The following is a 22,549-nucleotide window of genomic DNA, read 5'->3' as shown; positions in this document are numbered from 1 at the left end:
CAGGGGCGTAGAGCAATTGAAGGGAGAAGCAAGCTTGTTAAAATAAGTGCACTATCTCTTTAAGCACATTTTATTCACTAAATTTTTTGAATACATTTAAATCGTACTTTCTTCTTACATTCTTTTATGCACAAACACAGAAAGTGTTTTCATGTACTAATCACAGAAAATTTCAAGGTATCTGTAACCTGGGGGAGGGAGTTTTGGTGGTATAGTGGTAAAGCACTTGGCTGCTAACTGGAAAGGTTTGCAGTTGGAAACCACCAGCCTCTCTGTGGGAGAAAGATGTAGCAGATCTGCTTCTGTGAAGATTTACAGCCTTGGAAACCCTGTGGGGAAGTTCTACTCTGTCTACAAAGTTGATGAATTGGAATGGCGATGGGTTTTGTTTGGGTATAACCTGAGGTGGTACTTGGAATGCCATATCACAAATCAGAACCACCACCTCTGCTTTTAAATTGCAACATTTATTGCAATCCAAATTTGTCTCATAATAAAAACAAAAATATCTAGGGAGTGGATATTTAAAATGTATATATACATTGGTTTTATTGAATACATGAAGAATTGAAAATCAGGACATCTCCAGTGGAGAAATACTTTTTTATGACTGTGCAGATCTTTGTTGAAAAACAAGTGTTAACCAACCTGTTAGGAAGCTGGAAAAGTTGTTTCTCTAGAAAATCAAGCACACCACCCAGAAAACTGCCACTCTCAGAGTTTTATACTTCAAAGTCTTTGTAATCCATTTCAATATGGAGTTGGGTGAGGTTAAAAACTACTGATTTACTTGACAGAAATGTATACAACAACATGATCATCAAATTAAGCACCTGCTCAAATTTGACACTGTGGCAGGATTTAATCACATCTGAAAACTTGAAATTTAAGAAGATATTAGAAACTCAGCAGTAAAGAGAGTATTATAATTAATAGCATATGATGTAATTATAGGTTAGAAAATAATTGAAAATAGACTACTTTGAGGAACAAAATAAGACTATTTCCCTTTGAACTTAAGTAAAATTCAATGCTTAAAGGACAATACAACACTTTTGACTTTTAAAAAAAAAAAATGATGCAGTAATATCTGTGCTTAAGGTAGCAGATATAGCAGACTGAATCATGTTTGGGCTTAGGTCAGGGATTCTGAGTAGGAAGTGATGTTTCTTGGAGGATGGGTCAAAATTCCATGTAAGACTTTTCACACATGCAACCAGATTCTGATAGTTTCTGCTAAGCACCCATCCACATCCACCCCACAGTGCTACCCTGCTCCTGTGTCAGTTGAGAACCTGAAGTGGATCAGGGATGAGTTTACCTTTGATTATCCATCAGGTGTGTTTGGGGGTGTGAAAAGAAAAAAAAAGTTGAAAACAACTGATCTGTGTTCATTTAACCTTGACAAAGTCCCTTAAGAAAGCAGTAGAAATATAAGGTTCCAACTATATCTTTATGGATTTTTAAGGCATGTAAGTTCCTTTTTTTTTGTAATCACAGTTGTGGCTGGAATTCTAGTATTTTATAATGTAATCAGCCTAGGACAATTATACTTGCCTTGAGAACTTACTATTCTCACATTTCTTAAGATAAGAAATTTAAAAAATCTATAGAAAAGCCAATATAAATGTGAACGTATAAACTTTCAAACATCTTGACAAACACAAAGATCATATAATAATTGAAGGGTAAGAAAAAATGAAATATAAATAAATATATCAAAGTCCTTTAAAAATTATGTCAGTATGTGTGTTTATACGTGAATGTGGGATGCCTGTGCTACCAGATTCCAGGTATCAACATTAATTTAAATTATTTATTTTACAAAATAAAATAATGCTGTCTTGATTTTGTGGTTCAAAATCCAGATTGAATGTCTTTCTTCCCCATTGAGCCAATTCTGTCCCTCTTTTATTTGAATTTTACTTACGACCTTTTGTTTTCCCTGGAACACATCAAAATGATTCAGGAGTAGACATGATAGAAGTGAAATAGACATATTTCTAAATTGTTTATCCTGTTTAATTTTGTCAAATATAAACCTGCTCTCCTACTCTGGGTAACAAGAACTAGACTTACAGACTATTGTCAAAAATGCATTTAAAACTATAAAAAAAATGCATTTAAAACTATATATTGATAAAAATGCTGGAACGGTTTAAAGTTTTTAAACTAATTGTATGTGATATTTCAATAGGATAATTCATTAATCCAATCCTCTAAATAATCCCAAAGTGACATGAATTCCTTTGCAGAATGAATGTCTATAGAGAGTAATCCATGGAAGACAGACAAGCCTCTCGTCTTTTGTAGCCTTAATCCATTGCCTAGGGCATGAAAGTGCTCAGGATAACAAATGTGGGAATCACTAAAATCAACATTATTTTTGGATTTTATTTTCTTAACAATACTGACTGGTCAATAGGCTTGCGGAAACTGACAAACACAATACGGTCAGTTTGATGAGTCAATCTAGTGAAGTAGAGAGAGGATCCCTCCTCCCCTTCCCCCCTTCTCCCCACTTAAATCCTCTTGTCCTCTTCCTCCTCCTCCACCTACACGCACACAAACACACACTGAGAGAAGGAGAGAACGGCTCTGTCTTTGCTCTTTTCTTTATCGGTAATGAAAGTTGTCGTGGCAATACTTAAATCATTCTCTATAAGAATACTAAGTCCTTTCAATAAGTGTTTATGTTTTTAATTGAGAAACTCGCTGTCTCCTTTCACCCCAAAAAGTTTCGTATTATTCAAGTAGAACGAGGGTGGGGAGTGGGGGTTGGGGGTTGGAGAGAGTTGAAGAAGAGTAAAGGGGAAGTTGTTCTGTCAGCTTCTATACCCCCCCGCCCCCCGCCCCAGTGCTATAAGGATATCAGCTTTGGGAAAAGTCGAAGAAAAATTTAAGAGGAAATTTAAACATCTCATACGACGTGCCAATTTAGGAAAAGATAACTAATGGTGTTTGTAGGACTGCCCGAATATTCGAGTGTGTGTCCCGGAGATAATTTAGTAACCCTTCACTAGCTCATAAGACAGTCTTTTTCCATTGGTCCTTGACACTCAGCAGGGACTTTTGTGAACTTTGTAATCTTCCCCTGCCCTCTAAACCAAAACTAGGGAAGTGGCTTTAATTAATGAGATGTGATGCTTTCAAAATGTTAGCCAGAGCATTCCAGAAGCTGGAAAACCATAGATGTTTTTAAATTCTGAGTATCCTTTTGAGAATCCCCTGTTGTAATTTATAATTCTCAGTGGACCTATATTTGTCTTGAAGTGATTGTTGAAATGGGCTTTACTAGGAATTTCTTCACTGAAATTACTGCGGGCGGGGGGGGAGGGGCTGTTGGGAGGAGGGAATGATGTCTCTCAAGGCTTTAAAACCTTCAAAGGTTAAAGTTGTATTGATGAAAAGGATACAGACACATATATAATGCACAAGTAGAGTAGGATTATATAATCACGAATTGTAAATTATGTAGGTAGCAGAATTAAGACTTTCTTAAAATCAAAATTGCACCCCAAAAATGGCTATAAAACAACGCTTGCCTTGGGAAGTAAATTTATAGCTCCGTGCCTTTCACAGGCAGGCTGGAGGGTTCTGCTCCCGGCTCTAATCTCCGCGAGATGCTTTTTGCATGTGTTGTGTGACAGGAGGGAAGGGAAGTGGGTTGAGCTCGCCTGTTCTCCCATTGTCAGCCAGTCTAGTGAGTGTTGGGAAAACCTGTCTGTGGGATCTTGTGTCATCTCTCCCTACATGTGTACAGGAAAAGTCCGCGCTGCTCACGGTTCCCCCCTCTCTCTCTCTCTCTCTCTCCCCCTCTCCTCTCTCTCTCTTTCTCTGTTTCCCTTTCATTCTGCTTCCCCGGAGCCGAATGAAGCAGAGAGCAGGATTAGAGTCCAGTCCGCCACCGGCTATCAGAGGAGCGTAGATAAAAGGAACAGCTTCTTAAGCACCACTGCAGCAGCCCTTGTTAATTTTTTTCCTTTCTACACAACAGTTGTGCCTCATTATCCGGTGCCTGGCTCGATTTTCTTTTTTTTTTTCTTTTTTTTTTGAGGGTTTGAAGTTTCCGTGCTTCAGCGACTGCTACAGAAGAGGTGTTAGTGTTGCCATGAGGTCTTGATTGTCGGCATTTATGAATGAAACTGACCTAAATCACCTGTTACCTCCAGTTTCCAGATTGTTTGAACTTCTCTGGCTGCACAATACGGGAGGAAAGCCTGAGGCGGCGTAGGGACCCACAGCGTCTGCAGCATGGGCTGCTTCACTAGGATTGTCTGTCTCCTCTGGGGAGTATTACTCACAGCCAGAGCAAACTATCAAAACGGGAAGAACAATGTACCAAGGCTGAAATTATCCTATAAAGGTAAATCTTTGTTTTCTCTTTTCATTTATTTGGCTAGCTCTCTCATCCTCCCCCGTCCCCACGCCATTCCTTGAACTCCCTCCCCAACCCAAACCATCAAACCTTTAGTTCAACCTGGGAAACCTATGTGATTACCAGGATCTTTCCGAGATGATTTAAACACTTTTTTTTTTCTGAATAAAAGCATGCCCTGTGTTTGATATCTGACAATTTAAATGCAAACAAAGAACATTTAATCACATTTGCTGAGAAGAACTGCATGCATGCCTGGTATATGGTGATCTGTATATGTGATCATATTTTATGTTCAGTTAATTTATGACTTTACTTATATTAAAATATTTAAAATATATATTAATGCAAAAAGGGTCTCTTTGTAGATGTGCTTATCTCACCTATAATAATTATTAGGAGAAATTGTATTTTCTTAGTTTTAGACATCAAATGGTTAACCCTCATCATGAATATTCAGCTTGCTCAAATCTGACAATCAGATGCTTAACATAAGCAGTAGATCATGGTTTGCCAAGAGAATATAAACTGGAGAGAACAGACTAGTTTTCTACACTATGTTATGATTATACAGAAGACAGTATATTTGGCTAATTGGGGTAAAGCTAAAGCCTTTGAAATAAAATGTTATTTAATTCCATATGTCCTACAGTGAGAATTGAAGAGACCTCACTCTCTGGTTGCATAGCTGGTGGTGTGCAGTTCCCCCTTTAAAAAAGTATAAATTTAAGAAAGAAAGAAAGAAAAAAAAAGCTTTATCACATGCTTGCTATACTTTATTTGGTTAAACTTTAAAGTTTGTACTTTCTTTTTAATGAGGATTTTTAAGAAAATATTTGTTTTACTTTTCTTTAGATAGGTTTTATGGATATATGTGTAAAGTAATGCTGATACAGATTCCAAAATGACACATACAACTTTCAAAGGCAGAGAATATTTATTCGAATAGAGTTGAAGATTAAACTGTTTTAACTCAAGTAGTTTTACTCCCTAAGGTGATTTCTTGTGATTCTCAGATTTCTAGAATTGGGGGTGGTGGGGCAGTGGGAAGCTTCCAATTATGTTCTATTTTTAGCCTGTAATATGAAAGAAAATTACTGAATCTTTCTGTAGAGATGTCTACTGTACATTCCTCTTATGCCAGAAAATATTTTATTTAATTTTCACTTAGGAGAAACATCTCTTTCTGAACGCTCTAGTGTGAATGAGGAACCCAAATAGGGAAGAGAAATGTAATTTTCACACTTTGAATTAGAAAATTAAACACCTATTAAATGTGTTTGTTTGGACTTGGTACTTGTTAGGTAAAAATACATTGAATTGGCCAGTATATGTATTTCTTGGCAAAATATCTTCATGAGTATTAAATTGAGAATAGATTTTATATGTCAGCAAGCAGAGTGGCAGTTTTACTCATTGATTCAAGATAATTAAAAATAATCATAAAGCATTCATTAAGTATTTAATTAAATCTATATTTACATTTCTGTTTAGTAACCATCTTTAAATTATTTCCATAGTATATGATAACGTGGCATCTGTGTTTTCATTAGTATTTGCTTTCTATTTTCACTCCTTGAAAGGGTGCCACCACACAATTCTTGGGTTGGTGGTTCAGTGTATCCAAGTTTGTATCCTTTATGAGTAAGTTTTACATGCAACTTTTGTTCTTGAAGGTATGAGTGACTATATAGCATAATTTTAGAATATAAAGCTTGAGATCATGAAATACACACCCCGAAAAACTACAGGGTTTGCAGATATTTGTCTAAGTGTTAAATAAATTGTAAAATGAAATAAAATTTGAGAATGATGCCGTTTTATTTTACAAGAAATATTATTTTCATTGTAGTAGCTTGCTCTCCATTATAGAGGCCTTGATTTTTTCTATGTACGAAAAAGATGCCATTTAATTAGAATATCCCTTTGTTTTGTACACATGCTTTAAAGTTATCTGATGAAGCAAAGTGTATATATTGACAAGACATATATACTTAACATTGTTTTTATAAACTGTTTTCAGCAGTGGCATCCATTAGAATTATTCTATTTACCTTTAAATTAAAAACTTCCCAACAGCTACATAATGATTCTATTGGTAGACCTAGAACTTGGTAATTTGGTAAAACAAACTGTGAAGTGAACAACAGCAAGAAAAATAAAAAGAATGGATCAGGCAATTTTTCTTCTGTCATTTTATTGGTCTGTCATTACCTTTTCGTGTCTTACTTGCTCTGCCAAAGCAAACACCTGGTAGCCCATTGTCAGTACTTTCTTTCTTAACTATAATAGAGATTTTAAAAAAAAGCTATTTCTATTCCTCTCTAAATAGATGTCAAACATGGTTAAAACATCCACGGCATTGCTCTTAAAAATATTCCAGCGTGATTCGTGAAGAGTTAAATCCCTGCCAACCCTAATTTCCCATGGTCACTTGTTTTCAAAGATCCACCATTAACTCTCTCATTGCTCAGGTTGCCAAGATGAAGTTTCAGGCAATCACTGTGACTTACTCTCCACTTGTCATCTTGCCTAGTAGGAGATGAAAAAGATTTGATATGTTAAATGAGAAAGAAAAAGAAGACAAGAAAGCAGCCTTTGTAGTGGATACACGTCCATATCTAATAAGGTACCTCTTCACTTTCTAGGAAAAAGGGTTTCAGTAGATGTTTTCAGGACCATCTGGAGAAGTGATAATATTAGAAAAATGGGTGTGCTAGCTTTCCCTCTGAACCAGCCTGATTTAGAATCCTTGTGGGGGAAGCAAATGTGAGAACTCTGCAAATCTCAGCAGTCACATACAAATTATCCTCAAGAAACATTCACTCAGAGATACTTTTGCCTTCCTTAAATATATGTAATACAGCTAACTGTTCACATGCTTCTTTTTAAAAGTGGTGCATTACTGTTCATTTCTGCTACAAAACTTGCCAAATTTCACCTTTCTCATGTAACAGAAAATCATATAATCTTTTATTTGGAATGTATGGTACAATGAAGTCTTCAGAAAAATCTAGGGAAATCACAAAGAAATACCTTAGGTTTTGAGTTTTAAACAAATGACAAACATCCCACACTCAACATAATGAGCTTTTCCACAACATTGTGCCCTTCAGTTTTAAAGACACGTGCAATTCTCAGTGTGATCATGGGAATCCAAAGGTTAAATAAATGCCTTTACCCTTGCCTTCATAGGAAGGACTTTCTTATCAAATAGTACTTAAATAAATGGAAGACATTTAAAGGCTTTCTTTTTACATTTTTTTAAAAGTACCCCCCGCCCAAGTCAAGTTGTTTAATTACGGCAATAACGAGGTTATCGATTTAGTCAGACATTTTCATCCACATCTTCTGACATGGAAAATAATGTTTATTTTAAAATTCTAAAGTAAAATTTGTAAGTTTTGTCTTTACCTTTTGTTCAATATGTTATGATTACTTTAAAAATTAATTGCTATGAATAATTATTTACAAATTAAACTTGCCGACTTCCTTTCAGAATTATACTTTGTTTCTTCCAAAGTAGTGTTTTTTATATATACATGTATGTGATATATATTTGTACACATATATATAACTTTATGCTAGATATGATAAATATTTTGAGAAAAGTAATGTTCCCACCAATCTACAGTTGTGACTTACAATAAAATTATAAATAAAAATTTATTATAATAAAATGATGTTCATCTTATAGATCAAAGAGAAATTATAAGGTAGAGTGGGTATGATCTTTTGAGTCCCATGAAAAGTTTCCATAGATATCTTGGTATTCACATAATGGTATAGATAAAAAAAAGATAGGATGGAATATGTCTTATACTGAAAATATCCTCACACTTAAAATGCACCATGTTTAGGAAGGGTAGGGGAGCAATAGGATAACTAAAAATGCACACAACCTTTTTTTCAAATGTGGTCACTGCATATTTGGTAGCAAGTCTCTGATTTGACATGGCTTTTTCTTCTCAAATTCTGTTAAATTTAAATACCGTATTTTGTTTCTGAAATCTTGAATCTAAACACAGTGAAAACAGGAACTACTTATTCATCCACTCAACAAGTATGTCCTAGCAAAATAATAAAACACTCAGTCACACATCTTGTGATCCAACTCTGGTCAGACCAGATGAGGGCTAGTGAAAGTCTCCATCCAATTTGTGGCTTCTCTGCTTAAAGCTGCCAACCAGCTTGACCTTCGAAATACTAACTTATGCAGTATATAGATTTTAGCAAATAGGAAAATAACTGAGACCACAAAACCATTCCATGTAAACCACTAGCCCACCAAATTTTGATAATGACACTCCGTTATTACTAGCTTAAACAAATATGAATACTGAAGAGAATTTTTTTCCAATTTTAACTTTACTTCCTAGATTGGTTTTTCCCTTCATATGAATCATTTCCAAATGTCCACTACTGCTCGTGATCTGTAATACCTAGATGTTTAGCTAAATAAATTTTGTGTAGATTTATGATATCTAATTTTTCTTTGCTTCGTGATTTTTTTTTTTTTGTTACCACACATAATCAACATAATTAGCAGATTTTGGTCAATTATATTTAGGTTTTATATTTCAAGAATTAATATAATTAAGGAATCTTCAGGAACAAATTTAACTAGAATGAATTAATATGATCGAATGTACTCCTAGTAACAAAAACAAGACATAAAATGCTAATGGCAAAGCATGACATAGTTGTGCTTAGTGTGAATATATAATTGTATTGTGGATTAAATTATGCATCTTGTTTTCCTCCTATTTCTAAATGTGTTCTTTAAGTACTTTCTATTTTAAAGTTATGAACACAAAGAGAGTGGTAAGAAATTGCATGGTTTGACTTCTTATCCCAATTTTTCTCTTTTAAGTCCAATGACACACATATGTATCACAGTTCTAAAGGTCAAAATATCACATCTTTTGGAGAGTTTTAAAATCTAAAGGCAAGACTGTCCTAAATGGAATTTATATTTGAATTTTTCTAAAATCTTCTAGAGAGACCAGTACTAATATGCATTTTGAATTGACCGTTATCTAACAACTCTCATGTACAAAGTCATGATATTATATCATGAAGCATTACATATTAATTGAATGAGATATTGGTCTTACCAAACCTTTTTGAAAAAGGTCTATGAAAAAATGATCAGTTGCTGCTATTTTAAGGTTATAGGTAAAATCTCCAAAACTCATGGCAATATTCAAAGAAGTTTAGTGCATCCCGTTAAAACTTATGTTAAGAACTACCTGTAGTTGTAAACGTAAATTAGAACAAGTGCAACTCTTGGGGTGGATTTTATCCCTCATGACTCCTAAGGTGCTGTTTAAAGGAATTATCATGATTTGCAGTTCTGTGCTTCCACTAATAGGTGGCACTAGCAATTTGTGACAGCTAATACACACAGGGTAACCTGTGGAAGCCAAGTTTGGAAAGACTGGTGCAAGAATCGTAAGATGTAAAATGAGCAAAAGAGAATCATTAGAAACTTCCTAAAGGCCCTGATGTGCTCTTTGCATACATGTTTGGCACATTTTGATCCTGAAAACATAAATGGTTACATGTTTAAAAAACTAACTTGAATTAGAATCTGTATGCAAAATTGCTCTAAAATGTAAAGCAAATTAATTAGTGAAATTATAGTAACAATTAAAATTATGGAGGGACATTATATAGGTGTATATATATGTATGTACATTATGCATGTATAAAAAATATATGTATGTATATATGTATGTATATACATTGGCGGCTGAGTGGTAGAAACGGTTAAGCACTCAACTACTAGTCTAAAGGTTAGTGGTTCAAACCCACCCAGAGGCCCTAGGGAAGACAGACCTGGTGATCTGCTTCTGAAAGATCACAGACTTGAAAACCCAATGGAGCAGTTCTGCTCGGCACAGATGGCACTGCCACAGTCATAATCAGCTCCACGGCGACTAACAAAAACAACGTGTAACATGTGTATCTTTAAAACCGTTGCTGTGGAGGCCATTCCAACTCATAGTGACCCTATGGGATGGAGTAGAACTGTCGCATAGGGTTTCCAAGGCTGTGATCTTTATGGAAGCAGACTGCCACATCTCCTTCCAGGGGAATGGCTGTGGGATTCCACCTGCGAACCCTTTGATTAGCAGCCCAGCGCTTAACCAGTGTGCCACCAGGGTCTCTGTCTCTCTATATGGAAACCCTGGTGGTGTAGTGATTAAGAGCTAGGACTATGTTTGAATCCACCAGGAGCTCTTTGGAAACCCTATGGGGCAGTTCTACTCTGTCCTGTAGGGTCGGTATGAGTTGGAATCCACTCGACAGCAACAGGTTTTTTAATATACACACACAGTTTTAAGCCTGAATTATGAAACATCCTTAACAGAAATGACACAGCTTGCCATGTCTCATTTTATCACCATCATTTATAATTGGAGAATAGCTAATTAAGAAGATAAAAGAGTGCTTAGAAAATTGCACTTGGTATATTTTTAAAAGAATGATTCATTTTGTAGGTTGTTTTAAATTATCACAATTAAACATATAGAAAAATCAATAAATTCTAGATAACATAAATAAGTCTGAATGTCTCCAGCTACTATCTCCTTCTATTGCCAAGACATAAACATCAGTGTAAGCAGGGAATTCACACAGTATTTCCAAATAGTAACAAAGCTGGACTCTGTCAAACTCGGATAAGAAAAAATACAATTTATAGTTGAATTAGGGAATGATGATAAGCAAAAAATAAAATTCTCTTGATACATAGAAGAATGATTTGGTCTTCATATTCTACAAGCATATGATAAAATTTAAAAGGACCACAAATTCAGGTAGTCTTGTCACCTCCTGAATGACTCAGTAAACCTGCATTTCCTCTCTTAGAGAGATGTGGCCTGGAAAACAGTGTTGTCCAAACCATGCGGCAGTTTTAATTTGTTGCTGCAGTCGTAAACATGTCTTTAGATAAAATATCACATCATCCACTTGAGCTCTCATCTGCAAACTAAATGAAACTTCTATTTGAATACGTCAAATCACTTCTTTAGTCTGTAAAACTACTTAAGTAAATCATCTTTGTTTAGCCAAATTGTAGGGTCCTCAAGGCCAGATCTGTATTACTTTTCATCTTTATATCCTTGATGGCTAGCAGATTCACTCGCTGTTGACTGATTTCTGTGCCTCATTTGACGCACGTTGTTTTTAAAACACAAAATGTTTGTTATTGAGTACCAAAATAATGCGCGTTCATAATAAATGAAGTCACTGTAAGTGAATTGTGCATTTTAACACCATTGAGAAACAAAATATAGCGTTAGCTGCTGGCATAAGAAGGGGTGCACAGAGGATGTACGAGCAATGGTTTCTCCACAAAGAGTACCTCCTTCTGAACCAAGCCTATCCCAGGACTGAGTTCCCAAAGTATCCTGGCCATGTTTGTTTGCCTGCAGGTGAGAGAGATTATAAAACAACACATACAACCTGCAAGACTCTAGGAACCAGGCTGAGGAATTGTTTCATTCACATGGAAAAACAGCCTGATTTTCTTTATTCTGTGAGCATGTCTTACTAAACAGCCAGAAAAGAAAGCGAGACTATTCTGAAACCAAATAGTGACCGACAATAAAGAAAAATGTCTCATCCTCACTCTCATTGTATATGAATATTTATGTAGATCAAATCAGCCCCACCAAACAAAGTTGAAAGTGTAATCGTTTATCGATTTAAATTGGCTCTTTTAAGCTACACTTTGAGAGCAATCTTGCCTTTTCCTTCTGACAACTTGCTACGTTTAGCATTTCAGATTTTCCTTGCTTCCTCTCCCACACTTACCAAGATCACCAGTTGCTCCTTACCCTTCCAGAACAGCTTCTTTCTTCCCTTGTTCTTGAGCTCCATAGCCTGGGAATAACACCCATTTCCATTCTCGGCTCTTGATCCGGAGGACCCACTTGCTCAGGACCATAGCTGAGATTGGAAATAGCCACAGGAATCTTTGGTGAAGTGTAAATATACAAAATACACATGGAGTTCTTTGTTTAAAATCTTGATCTTATGTCATGGACTGGATAGGGGAGAATAATTAAACTGATTTCCCCATGCCATTTATAGATCTGCAAACTGATATTTAGAATATAAATTAATGTACAGTGCTTGATGCTGAATTCTTAAGCAAATATGCTAGTGTTGGGACAAGGTAGAAGTGTCATAAGGAAAGGACAGTAGGACAGCTATCATAAGCTCTGACATGTACAAATCATATGCTATTAAAAAAAAATGATTACAGCCTAGTCCCAACCTTAGGGAATCTAGTTGGGAAGAGTCAAACACAATCGTCTGTATCTGTGATTGAATCTAGACTGTACAAGTGCTTATGAACCTTTATAAGTGACCAAAATTTTTAAATTATACCTTCAAATTTGACATCTAAAGAGCATGGAATCTGCTCTGCTGCCAATCATCTTTAAGAATTAGTTTAAGTAAACCTAGGTTTTCATTAGCTATGCAAACTTGTATTATTATAATTAATAAGTACTTCCTGCTTGTATCCCATGTGCAGGACACACACAAACATAAGCCTGTGCCTCACACTCAGAAATATATCTACTGGGTGTGATAGTATATATAATTAAACTGCTAAACAAAAACAAATATATAAGAAAATAAGCAAAAAAAAAAAAATTTAAGATAATCTTAGTGGATTTCTTCATGAATTAATAGATTCTTAAGTGAACATAGTAGGACTTCTGGGGAAGGTAATATCACACCTATCTAAAGAATTCAGGGGGCTTTTAAAAATAGGGCAAAGGAACATGGGTCTTAAACGATGAGAAGAATATAACAAAGAGTAGGGAAGAATGGTAATCACTATAAAAACCTTTTTTTTTTTTTTTAGGATAGCAGCTACTTTTTTAATATAACCTATATAATGTTATGTTTTTTGTTTTTTGTTTTTTTTGATGTTATGGAAACCCTGGTGGCCTCATGGTTAAGTGCTATGGCTGCTAACCAAAGGTTCGACAGTTCAAATCCTCCAGGTGCTTCTTGGAAACTCTATGGGGCAATTCTGTTCTGTCCTATAGGGTTGCTATGAGTCGGAATCCACTCGACGGCAGCGGGTTTGGTTTTTTGGTTATATAATCTTTTCCTGCTTTCAAGTGCAATATGGAAACAAAATGTGTACTTTTTAAAAGCTTCTTGTTAAGGGTAACTTAAAACTGCTACCTATCAGGCTGGGGACTTTGCTTGATTAATATGTAGTTGTATAGGTTTGACTGGAAATGGGATCAGAATGACAAGTGGCGCAAACTTGTAAGGGCTTTTTTACAGTGGACACTTGAGCTAATCCATCTTGCCTTTTGGGGATTTGACTATAAAATACATGAGCCAGGCTTCTTTCCAGCCAAAGGATAAAAGAAGGGAAAGTTGAGCTGGTTTATCCAATAAGTAAAACGCTATTATTATAGATCCTTGAGATTATGAAATATACTGGTTTAATATGCTGGTTTCTTCTTGTTTCCCTAGTTAATTCTTATTTTTCTGCTTTATGTAATTTCTTTAACCAATTTACTAACAATTGTTAAAAGAGAATTCCTATTTTATGAATCTTTTTTTTTTCGTTTTTAATATGAAGACACCTATGACATCTAGATATAACTTGGGTATTAAAATACCCTCTTAAATATATATTTCTGTTAGTACTTTATACCTCTAAATGCAAAGTCATATACTCTGTGTGCGTATATATATATATTTAAATAATGTTTTATTATGTTTTCAGTACAAGTTTACCCAGAATTTAAGGTTCCAATTCAATTTCTGTACAAATGGTTCAGTGGTATTGGTTATATCCTTCACAATGCATGAACATTCTCAATATTGCCCTTCTGGTTCTGTTTCCATTAATCTAATTACCCTGCTCTCTCACATTCTCATCTTTGTTTTAAAGTAATTGTCGACCATTTGGTTTCATATAGGTAATTTTTTAAAGGAGCACAGTATCCATGGGTGATATTCTTTATTTTTGTGAGGCAACCTGTTATTTATCTAAAGGTGATCTCAGGGGCTAGTTTTGTTTCAAGATTTAAAGAGTATCTTAGAGAGTCTTCTAGTCTCAACTGGTCTAGTAAGTCCTTTTTTTTTTTATTTAAGAATTTGAGGTTCTGTTCCATGTTTTTCACCCATTCTATCAGGATCCACCTATTGTGGCCTTGATCATAACAGTCAGTAGTAGTAGCCAGTCACTATCTAGCTCTTAAGGTCTCAGGGTAGATGAGGCTTTGGTTTGTGTAGATTATTAATCCTGTAGACTAGATTCTTCTTTGAGTGTTTGATTTCCTTCTTTCTCTTTTTCTCTGGACAAGTAGAGACCAATGGTTGAATCTTAGATGGCTGCTTGCAAGCATTTAAGACCCTAAAACCAAAACCAAACCCAGTGCCGTCGAGTCGATTCCAACTCATAGCAACCCTGTAGGACAGAGTAGAAATGCCCCATAGAGTTTCCAAGGAGTGCCTCGTGGATTCTAACTGCTGACCCTTTGGTTTGCAACTGTAGCGCTTAGCCACTACGCCACCAGGGTTTCCTTTAAGACCCCAGACACTAAAAATCAGACTAAGATACAGTGTTGTATGTATTTTAATTCACTTAGAACTCTGTCATCATTCAGGATGTTTCTCTGGATTGCTTAAGAAAAGTAAAGTCTTAGAACATTTCTTAATATATCAGGCAAGGTTGTAGGTTCGTGGTATTTTGCAACACAAATTGCAAAAAGCAACTTCTGGAATTTTGGTCATAATAGTATAATTCCTTGTATATGCAGAATTATGTACAGGTGAGGTGCTGTGTACATGGATGTGTTTATATGTTGTGTGTGTGTGTGTAGCCACTGAAATACAAGAAAAGTCACAAATATTTATGTTTCTAGATTTCAGTACCTTTGGGAATTACAGAGAATGGAATGGCAGTCGCCTTATCATAGGGTTGGGGGGAAGCAGAGGGGTGAGGGGTCTCTCCTTTTGCTTGGTGTCAGATCTTAAGTGGTTCAAGATTGGCTGTGTTCTTCCAATCTATGATGACCTAACTTCCCAGAGCACCTGCATGATGCTGTTGATTAACCAGGTTCTCTGTTCTCTCTTAGGCACTTCCTAGGAAGTTGCTAAGATGCCTCTTTCACTGAGCCTCACCATCACCCTGGCTCCGGGCCATAACGCTTTGTGTCTTATTCCACAAGTGTGTATAAGTTTCCACTCCAAGGTCCTTCCACCTTCAGGATGCAGAATGTGAACAGGACACAGTTCTGATGCCCTGCTACAATAGTGGCGCCCTGGTGAGGCAGTGGTTAAGCGTTTGACTGCTAACCAAAAAGTCAGCAGCTTGAATCCACCAGCCAATCCTTGGAAACCCTATGGGGCAATTACACTCTGTCCTGTAGGGTCTCTATGAGACAGAATGACTCAATGGCAGTGGGTTGGGTTTTTTGGTTTTTGCTACAATAGTGCTCTATCTTTTGAGGTTTGAAACATTTAACCCTTTTCTCCCTGATTCTGGGCACTAACCCCTTTTTCTCTGGAAGTACAAAGTCTTCAATCTTGAGTTCTTGGCCCATCCAAATAAATCTCCTTGAAGGCTGTTCTTTTGAAAACAAAATCCTATTAATTGTCCCCTAAGGGTATGGAAAAATCACAGGCCTCAAAGATAAAAAGTCCTGTGCTTCTCTTGGGAGGAGGTTAGGAAAGTTTAATTTTTAGCATATCAGTCTATAACTAAAAACCAAAAAACTAAACCCACTGCTGTCGTGTCAATTCTGACTCATAGCAACCCTTTAAGACAGAGTAGAACTGCCCTGTAGAGTTTCCAAGGAGCGCTTGGTGAATTCAAACTGCCGATCTTTTGGTTAGCAGCCGTAGCTCTTAACCACAATGCCACCAGGGTTTCCTCAGTCTATAACAGAGTAAACAAAATTGACGATTTCTTAATTAAGTTATTCTGGCACTTTAAATTTTCACAAAATGGTCCCCGTATAAACACATACACCTAACGATCTAAACTAGACATTGTGCCTAGTACAGAGAAGTGTGATTCTCACGTATTTTGGCCTAAATGCCCCAGCTTTACATCTATAAAAAAATATTGGTTGAGGGACAAACAAATTAGGCTTATTGACTTTTTTTTTTAATATGTTTTAGGTAAAAATTTACGCAGGTAATTAGGTTCCCGTTCAACAATTTTTATACAGATTGTTCCATGACATTGTTACAGTTTTCACGATATGTCAGCATTCTCATTATTTCCGTTCTGTTCTGTTTCCATTGATCTAGTTTCCTTCCACTTCTTGCCTTCTCATTTTTGCTTTTGGGTAAGTGTTGATCATTTGGTCTCATATAGTTGATCTTCTAAGGGGTCACATTACATACCAGTGATACTGTTTATTTGATAAGCCAATCTATTATTTGGCTGAAAGGTGACCTCCAGGAGTAGCTTTAGTGCCAAGTTCAAAGGGGATCTTAGGGAGGTATCTCTAGTGTCTATCAGTCCAATAGGTCTGACCTTTTTTAGGAATTTGAATTTTGTTCTACATTTTTCTCCCATTGTATCTGGGACCTTCTATCGGGTCCCTGCCAGAACCATTGGTACTGGTAGCCAAGTATCTCCTTGACCGTTGTGAGGGAGAAACGTTACTCAAGGGAGGACCAGAAAGGGATAAAGCAGCCTTTTGCATCTTTGTCACTCCCTTTTAAGGCCCATCCCATACCTAACCAGTTGCGATGTCCTGTGGCTTCTGCCTCTTGAGTCTATCTCTCAAATCCGCCCTTTAGCATTAGGTCAGGCCCTCATATTACTTGCCATATTATAGCAATGGCCACCTTTAATTATTGTGTCTTCTTTCTGTCATTGTTGGCTATAATTCTTTCTGAAATTCAATGCTGACTATGTTCTTCTCCTGTCTAAATTTCTGTTGTGTGATGAATAAGGCCCAAACTCTTTAACGTGACCTATAAGAAAAATGGAAACCCTGGTGGATTAGTGGTTACATGCTATGGCTGCTAACCAAAGGGTCGGCAGTTTGAATCCACCAGGCACTCCTTGGAAACTCTGTGGGGCAGTTCTGCTCTGTCCTGTAGGGTTGCTATGAGTCAGAATCGACTCAACGGCACTGAGTTTGGTTTGGTTATAAGAAAAATTAACATAAAGGAATTTTGTAGGCAGAAGACAATATTTGGGGTTATTCAGATATGAGAGAATATATGCCTGCCTGAGGAAATGACAATGGAATTGGGAAAGAGAGGCTGGAGATGAGAGAAATTACAAATATAGAAACATTAGGTTTGGTAAATAATTAATCATGTAGGCAAAGACCTGGAGAATTCAAGAACAGTAAGTTTTAAAATTTCTGCAACTAGGGAGTGATAAATCACCGATAAAGCCAAAAACCATACCCATTGCTGTCGAATCAATTCCAACCCATAGTGACTCTATAGGACAGAGCAGACTGCCCAATAGGGTTTCCAAGGCTGTGGATCTTTACCGGAGCAGACTGCCATTTCTTTTTTCCAGGGAGCAACTGGTGGGTTCGAACCACTGACCTCTCAGCAGCCGAATACTTAACCACTGTACCATCGGGGTCCTTTTAGAATCACTGATAGTAACTGAAAAGTGAAACTGTCTTCATCTTGCAGTCCCTACCATGCCTCGACACAGTACTCTTTTCTCCTCTTCACATCAGTAAACTTTCTTTCCTGGGTCCGTTTCTCACACAGTTCTTTACTGATACTGTCTTTTTCAATAAACCTTACTTGAGTATCTCCTGTAACAAGACTTTGAAAAGGCAAAGATGTATAAAACATGATATGGTAACTGTCCTGAAGAAACTTAACCATGTTGAGAGAGAAAAGGCACTTTGTGTTCAGTTTTTTAAAGTCACTCCTGTTGTTTATTATCTTGTATTCCCAGTCAAGCTAAGTACAGCATCTTAGGCACAATTTGATAGATAGCTGGTATGGAGTTGACTCTAACTTTCAGTGACCTTATGTACAACAGAATGAAATGTTACTGGGTTCTGTAACATCCTCACAATAGCTGACATATTCAAGTCCATCGTTGCAACTTTTGTGACAATCTGTCTCACTGATGACCTCCCTCATCCTCACCGGTCTTCTACTTCACCAACTGTAATGTCCTCTTCCAGCGACTGATTCTCCTGATGACATGTCCACGGCAAATGAGTCAGATAATCTTCCATTGTGATCGATAAGGTTTTCAATGTCTGATTTTTGAAGTAGAGTGCTAAAACTGTCTTCCTAGTCTGTTTCAGTGTGAGAGCACCACTGAAACCTGTCCACTCTGCTGGTATTTGAAACACCAGTGGCATAGCTTCCAACATCACAGCAACACGCAAGCCACCATAGTATGACAAACTGACTAGATGGGTGGTGGTTATGCATAATAGGTCCCTATTAACTATTTCTTGAATGAAGTAGTTTCAGGAATGAGTAAAGATTATTATCCCATGTGAGAAGGCTAAGAAACAGAGGTGAGAAAATACATATGGAGAATTTCAGTACAAAACATGGCCCAGTATAATTCGAAGGTTTATAAAAATGGATTATTGGAATCTTTAATTGGAAGAAAGGTCATTAAAAGCCATAGAGTAGTTCAGATATGAAAAAAATGACAAATTTCAAAAAAGAAGTTAACAGGATTTAAACTTTAGCCTATAGATGATAAAATTTTTTTAAGTTTCTAAATGAGTGACATGAGCAGAGCAATGCTTCAGGAAGCTGAAAACCTGGGGGTCTGCCTTGAGTTCTGAGTTACAAAGTCATAATCTAAGATGCCGAAGTGAGATTTTTAAACAAATGGTTACAGTTCAAATTGGGCCTCAGTAATGACCCTGTTCTCCTCGGTTGCAAAAACTTCATACCTGGATGCGTAGCTTACTCTTACTTACGTAAAACAATATATTGTTATGTTTCCAGAAAAGTGAAAGTCACACTAAAAAAAAAAAACAAACTGGAAGTATTTCTGTTAGTGTAGTATTTAAAAATCCAATAAGTGAGTGTAATTTAAGATTGAACTATCTGTCTAAAAATATTCTACTTCATACTAATTCATTAAAGTGTTTTGAGGTTTATAACAGGATAAATTTCGAACTTCTGATCAGAAATCTTATACACATTTTACAATGTCATGATGTCACTACGTTAGTAAAGCAAGACATCATCATGGGTAGCAAAATTTTTTAATTTGTTTCGGTTGACTAGTTATCTTATGAGGGTTCATCATTTTTTTGATTTTTTTTTTTTTCCTCCAAAGCTGGAGTTCAGGGATTCACTACTTGGCACTTGCGTCTAACTAGATAAAATTGGAAGATGTGCTGAAACAGAGCAGCTACTCCTAAGACTCCAGCTCCCTATTAGGCTCTCACACACTGGCCCAGAGCCATGGAGTTTCTTTCTTTCTCGGTGTTCAAGTTCAATAGAGTCTCAGACTTCTTTTGCTTCCCAAGATGCCCATTCAGAACAGAATGAAGGCTTCTTTTGCACACTCTAACAGAGCAGACATCCTTTCTCCGTCATTCAACTTCCTAATCCAGATAGTTTATTCAGAAAGATTTCTAATGTAACAATACATTGAGACCAAATAATTTAAAAAGTTTCTTTCCAGCAACTATGAAATCACTTAGCAGGGCAAGGTCCACTGTTGTTTCACCAGAACCTAGATTAATACTTATCTGATTGGCTTTGCTCTTTTAACTGTCAAATTGGAGAAAACCACATACTTTATTACAGGACTTCTGTTCACAACTGTATACACATCAGCAAGTTAATGTTGGAAGAATCTGTTTTGAGGAGATGCCATACAAGGAAGTGAAAATTGTGACGCTCTACTAATTTATTTCTTTAGTACAGATCTCGGCCTGCAATACTGAGCTGCACCACACGTAATGCAGACTGTGGGCTGCATTCACCCAAGTGGATGCACCTATGTTCATATTATACCATTCTTTTGATACTATTTACTTTTCTTTATAGATGGGGACAATGGGTGAATGCTTCTAGTGTACCCCATATAAACAGCTAGATTTATTGCCCTTTTCAAATTCCACAAGAATAAAGTTTCGATTCACGGAATAATATCCAATTAAAATACATATATCGAATAATATTATTAGTATTTAGTTGTATTGAACAGTACGTCATGCTGTGTTTAGAGTATTCAAGCATCTGATTATTGGCCTTTTGAAAATCGATGGATATCGTTTAGTTTTATGAAAAAAAAAACTTTTTTTTTTTTTTTTGTGACTGGCATAAAAATTTTACAAGGACAAGATGAATCTTAGCCTAGTGAAGAAGGCAGATTACTATTGACTTAGGGTACACATTGCAGTGTTTTGGTCATTTGAAGTTGGTATACACACGTGTATCCTAGAGCTATTGTTTTGTGATTTCGGTTAATAGTAATAATACAAACCAAGCCACAATTTTTATTTTTATAATGTGTGTTTTTCAAAGACATGTAACATAAAAGTGTGAATGTTTACAAACATGAAGTTTGTCAACCTCCAAGTAGTCAGTGAAGGTTTGAGGAGATTTTGTAAAAAGGTAGTGTTTCAAGTAAACAACTGATTAAAATATAGGTTCGCCTAACATTAGACCTCTCAGTCCTACATTAGACCTCTCAGTCCTACATTAGACCCCTCAGTCCTACATTAGACCCCTCAGTCCTACATTAGACCCCTCAGTCCTACATTAGACCCCTCAGTCCTACATTAGACCCCTCAGTCCTACATTAGACCCCTCAGTCCTACATTAGACCCCTCAGTCCTACATTAGACCCCTCAGTCCTGCATTAGACCTCTCAGTCCTACATTAGACCTCTCAGTCCTACACAGGTGAAGCTAAATGTCTTGACTGTTGATCTGTTGCTTCACAGCTAGTGATGAGGATGAAAGCAGAGATGAAAGAAGACTTGATTCTTAGGTCTTCTGGCCACAAATACTTACTGAGCTAGGCTAAGCAAGGAAGCACCTGTTTCTTAAGGAAAGGGTTGGCTGCATCTCACAGACTATAAGTTCCAATTCGTGTTTTCAACATGTACCAAAGTAAGTCATTTAAAATTCAGTAAAAATAACCAGGAAATGACTAGTTTTATTTGCTCTTATACTTAAAGCATATCCTCTCAAATTGTGTAATGGGTACCTTGAATATTATTTTGTAATGACTCAGTCCATGAAGACACAACATCCTTCCTGACAGCTTAAGGAGTATTGAATCCACACAGGAATTAACACAGTATTCCTATTTAATATATCCCCAAGTCTGAATGAAACATTGTAGATATAAAGTCTGAGTCTTTCTCACCAATTCTGTGAATCACCTGTGATTGCAAATAACCCATTTCCAGGAAAAGGATATTCAGTCACTCAAGAAAATAAACTTGCAGACTGCAGCTAGTAAATAGAATGAAGAACATGTTGAGAGTAACTTAAAGGGGCTTTTGTCTAACAGAAGACACTTAGAAGCCAGACTGTGAAATCTAGACGTCGTTTGAAAAGGAGGTGACACTAACCACAATCAGCTTTTAAAGGATTTTTTTTTTGGAAGACAAAGTTCTTTTGGAAAACATTTTAAGTACCAGCATGAATAAATTTGAGGTACTCTAGACAAAGATGAATTTTATTTCATTGTGGCTCTAGCCATATTACAATGCTCATAAACTATTTTACCGTATGCCAGACATGTGGAAACAATCAGTATATGTAAATGATATGTGAAGGTGAGGTATAGTTTTAGCTTAAAAACTTAGACTGTCTCTGGTTATAAATTATAACCACATCACAAAGAGCAACTTGCCCTTGAATAGTAGCTTAAATGTAAAAATAATCAGCAATGAATTTTTAAAACTACTAGTGTTTTCTTAGTAAAGTCTAATAAATGTGAAGTATAGTGTTACATCGTGTTTTTACATTTTTCTTAGGATACGATATTCAAAGGCAAATTTTTTTTTACCTTAAGTAATTTTTAAATGTAAGTAGCCGTAGTTATGCGCAATGACGTCACTCTATCCCTGAAAAACTACTTTTGTCCGGGATTGCATTTCAGATTGAACACAGCTATCCTTTATTATAGTAAATGATTCCCTTCCTTTTTTCTTTTAGCCTATCAACTTGTTTTTTGCCT

At 36.3% G+C, this 22,549-nt stretch overlaps 1 protein-coding gene across 1 annotated transcript in view; it reads left to right on the top strand.

Moving 5' to 3' along the window:
- The first annotated feature begins 3,343 nt into the window (after positions 1-3,343).
- Positions 3,344-22,549, top strand: part of SEMA3A (semaphorin 3A) — a 234,642-nt gene continuing 215,436 nt past the window's right edge. Inside the window, exon 1 of the mRNA XM_003407174.4 lies at positions 3,344-4,366. Within this exon, the coding sequence (XP_003407222.1) occupies positions 4,255-4,366 (112 nt within the window). The 5' untranslated portion in view covers positions 3,344-4,254. The remainder of the gene's footprint in view (positions 4,367-22,549) is intronic.

Source organism: Loxodonta africana, chromosome 8, assembly GCF_030014295.1.
Source record: "Loxodonta africana isolate mLoxAfr1 chromosome 8, mLoxAfr1.hap2, whole genome shotgun sequence".
In the NCBI taxonomy this organism is placed as follows: domain Eukaryota; kingdom Metazoa; phylum Chordata; class Mammalia; order Proboscidea; family Elephantidae; genus Loxodonta; species Loxodonta africana.
The sequence above is the reverse complement of the archived record's forward strand: the minus strand, read 5'-3'. Positions and strand labels throughout refer to the sequence as shown.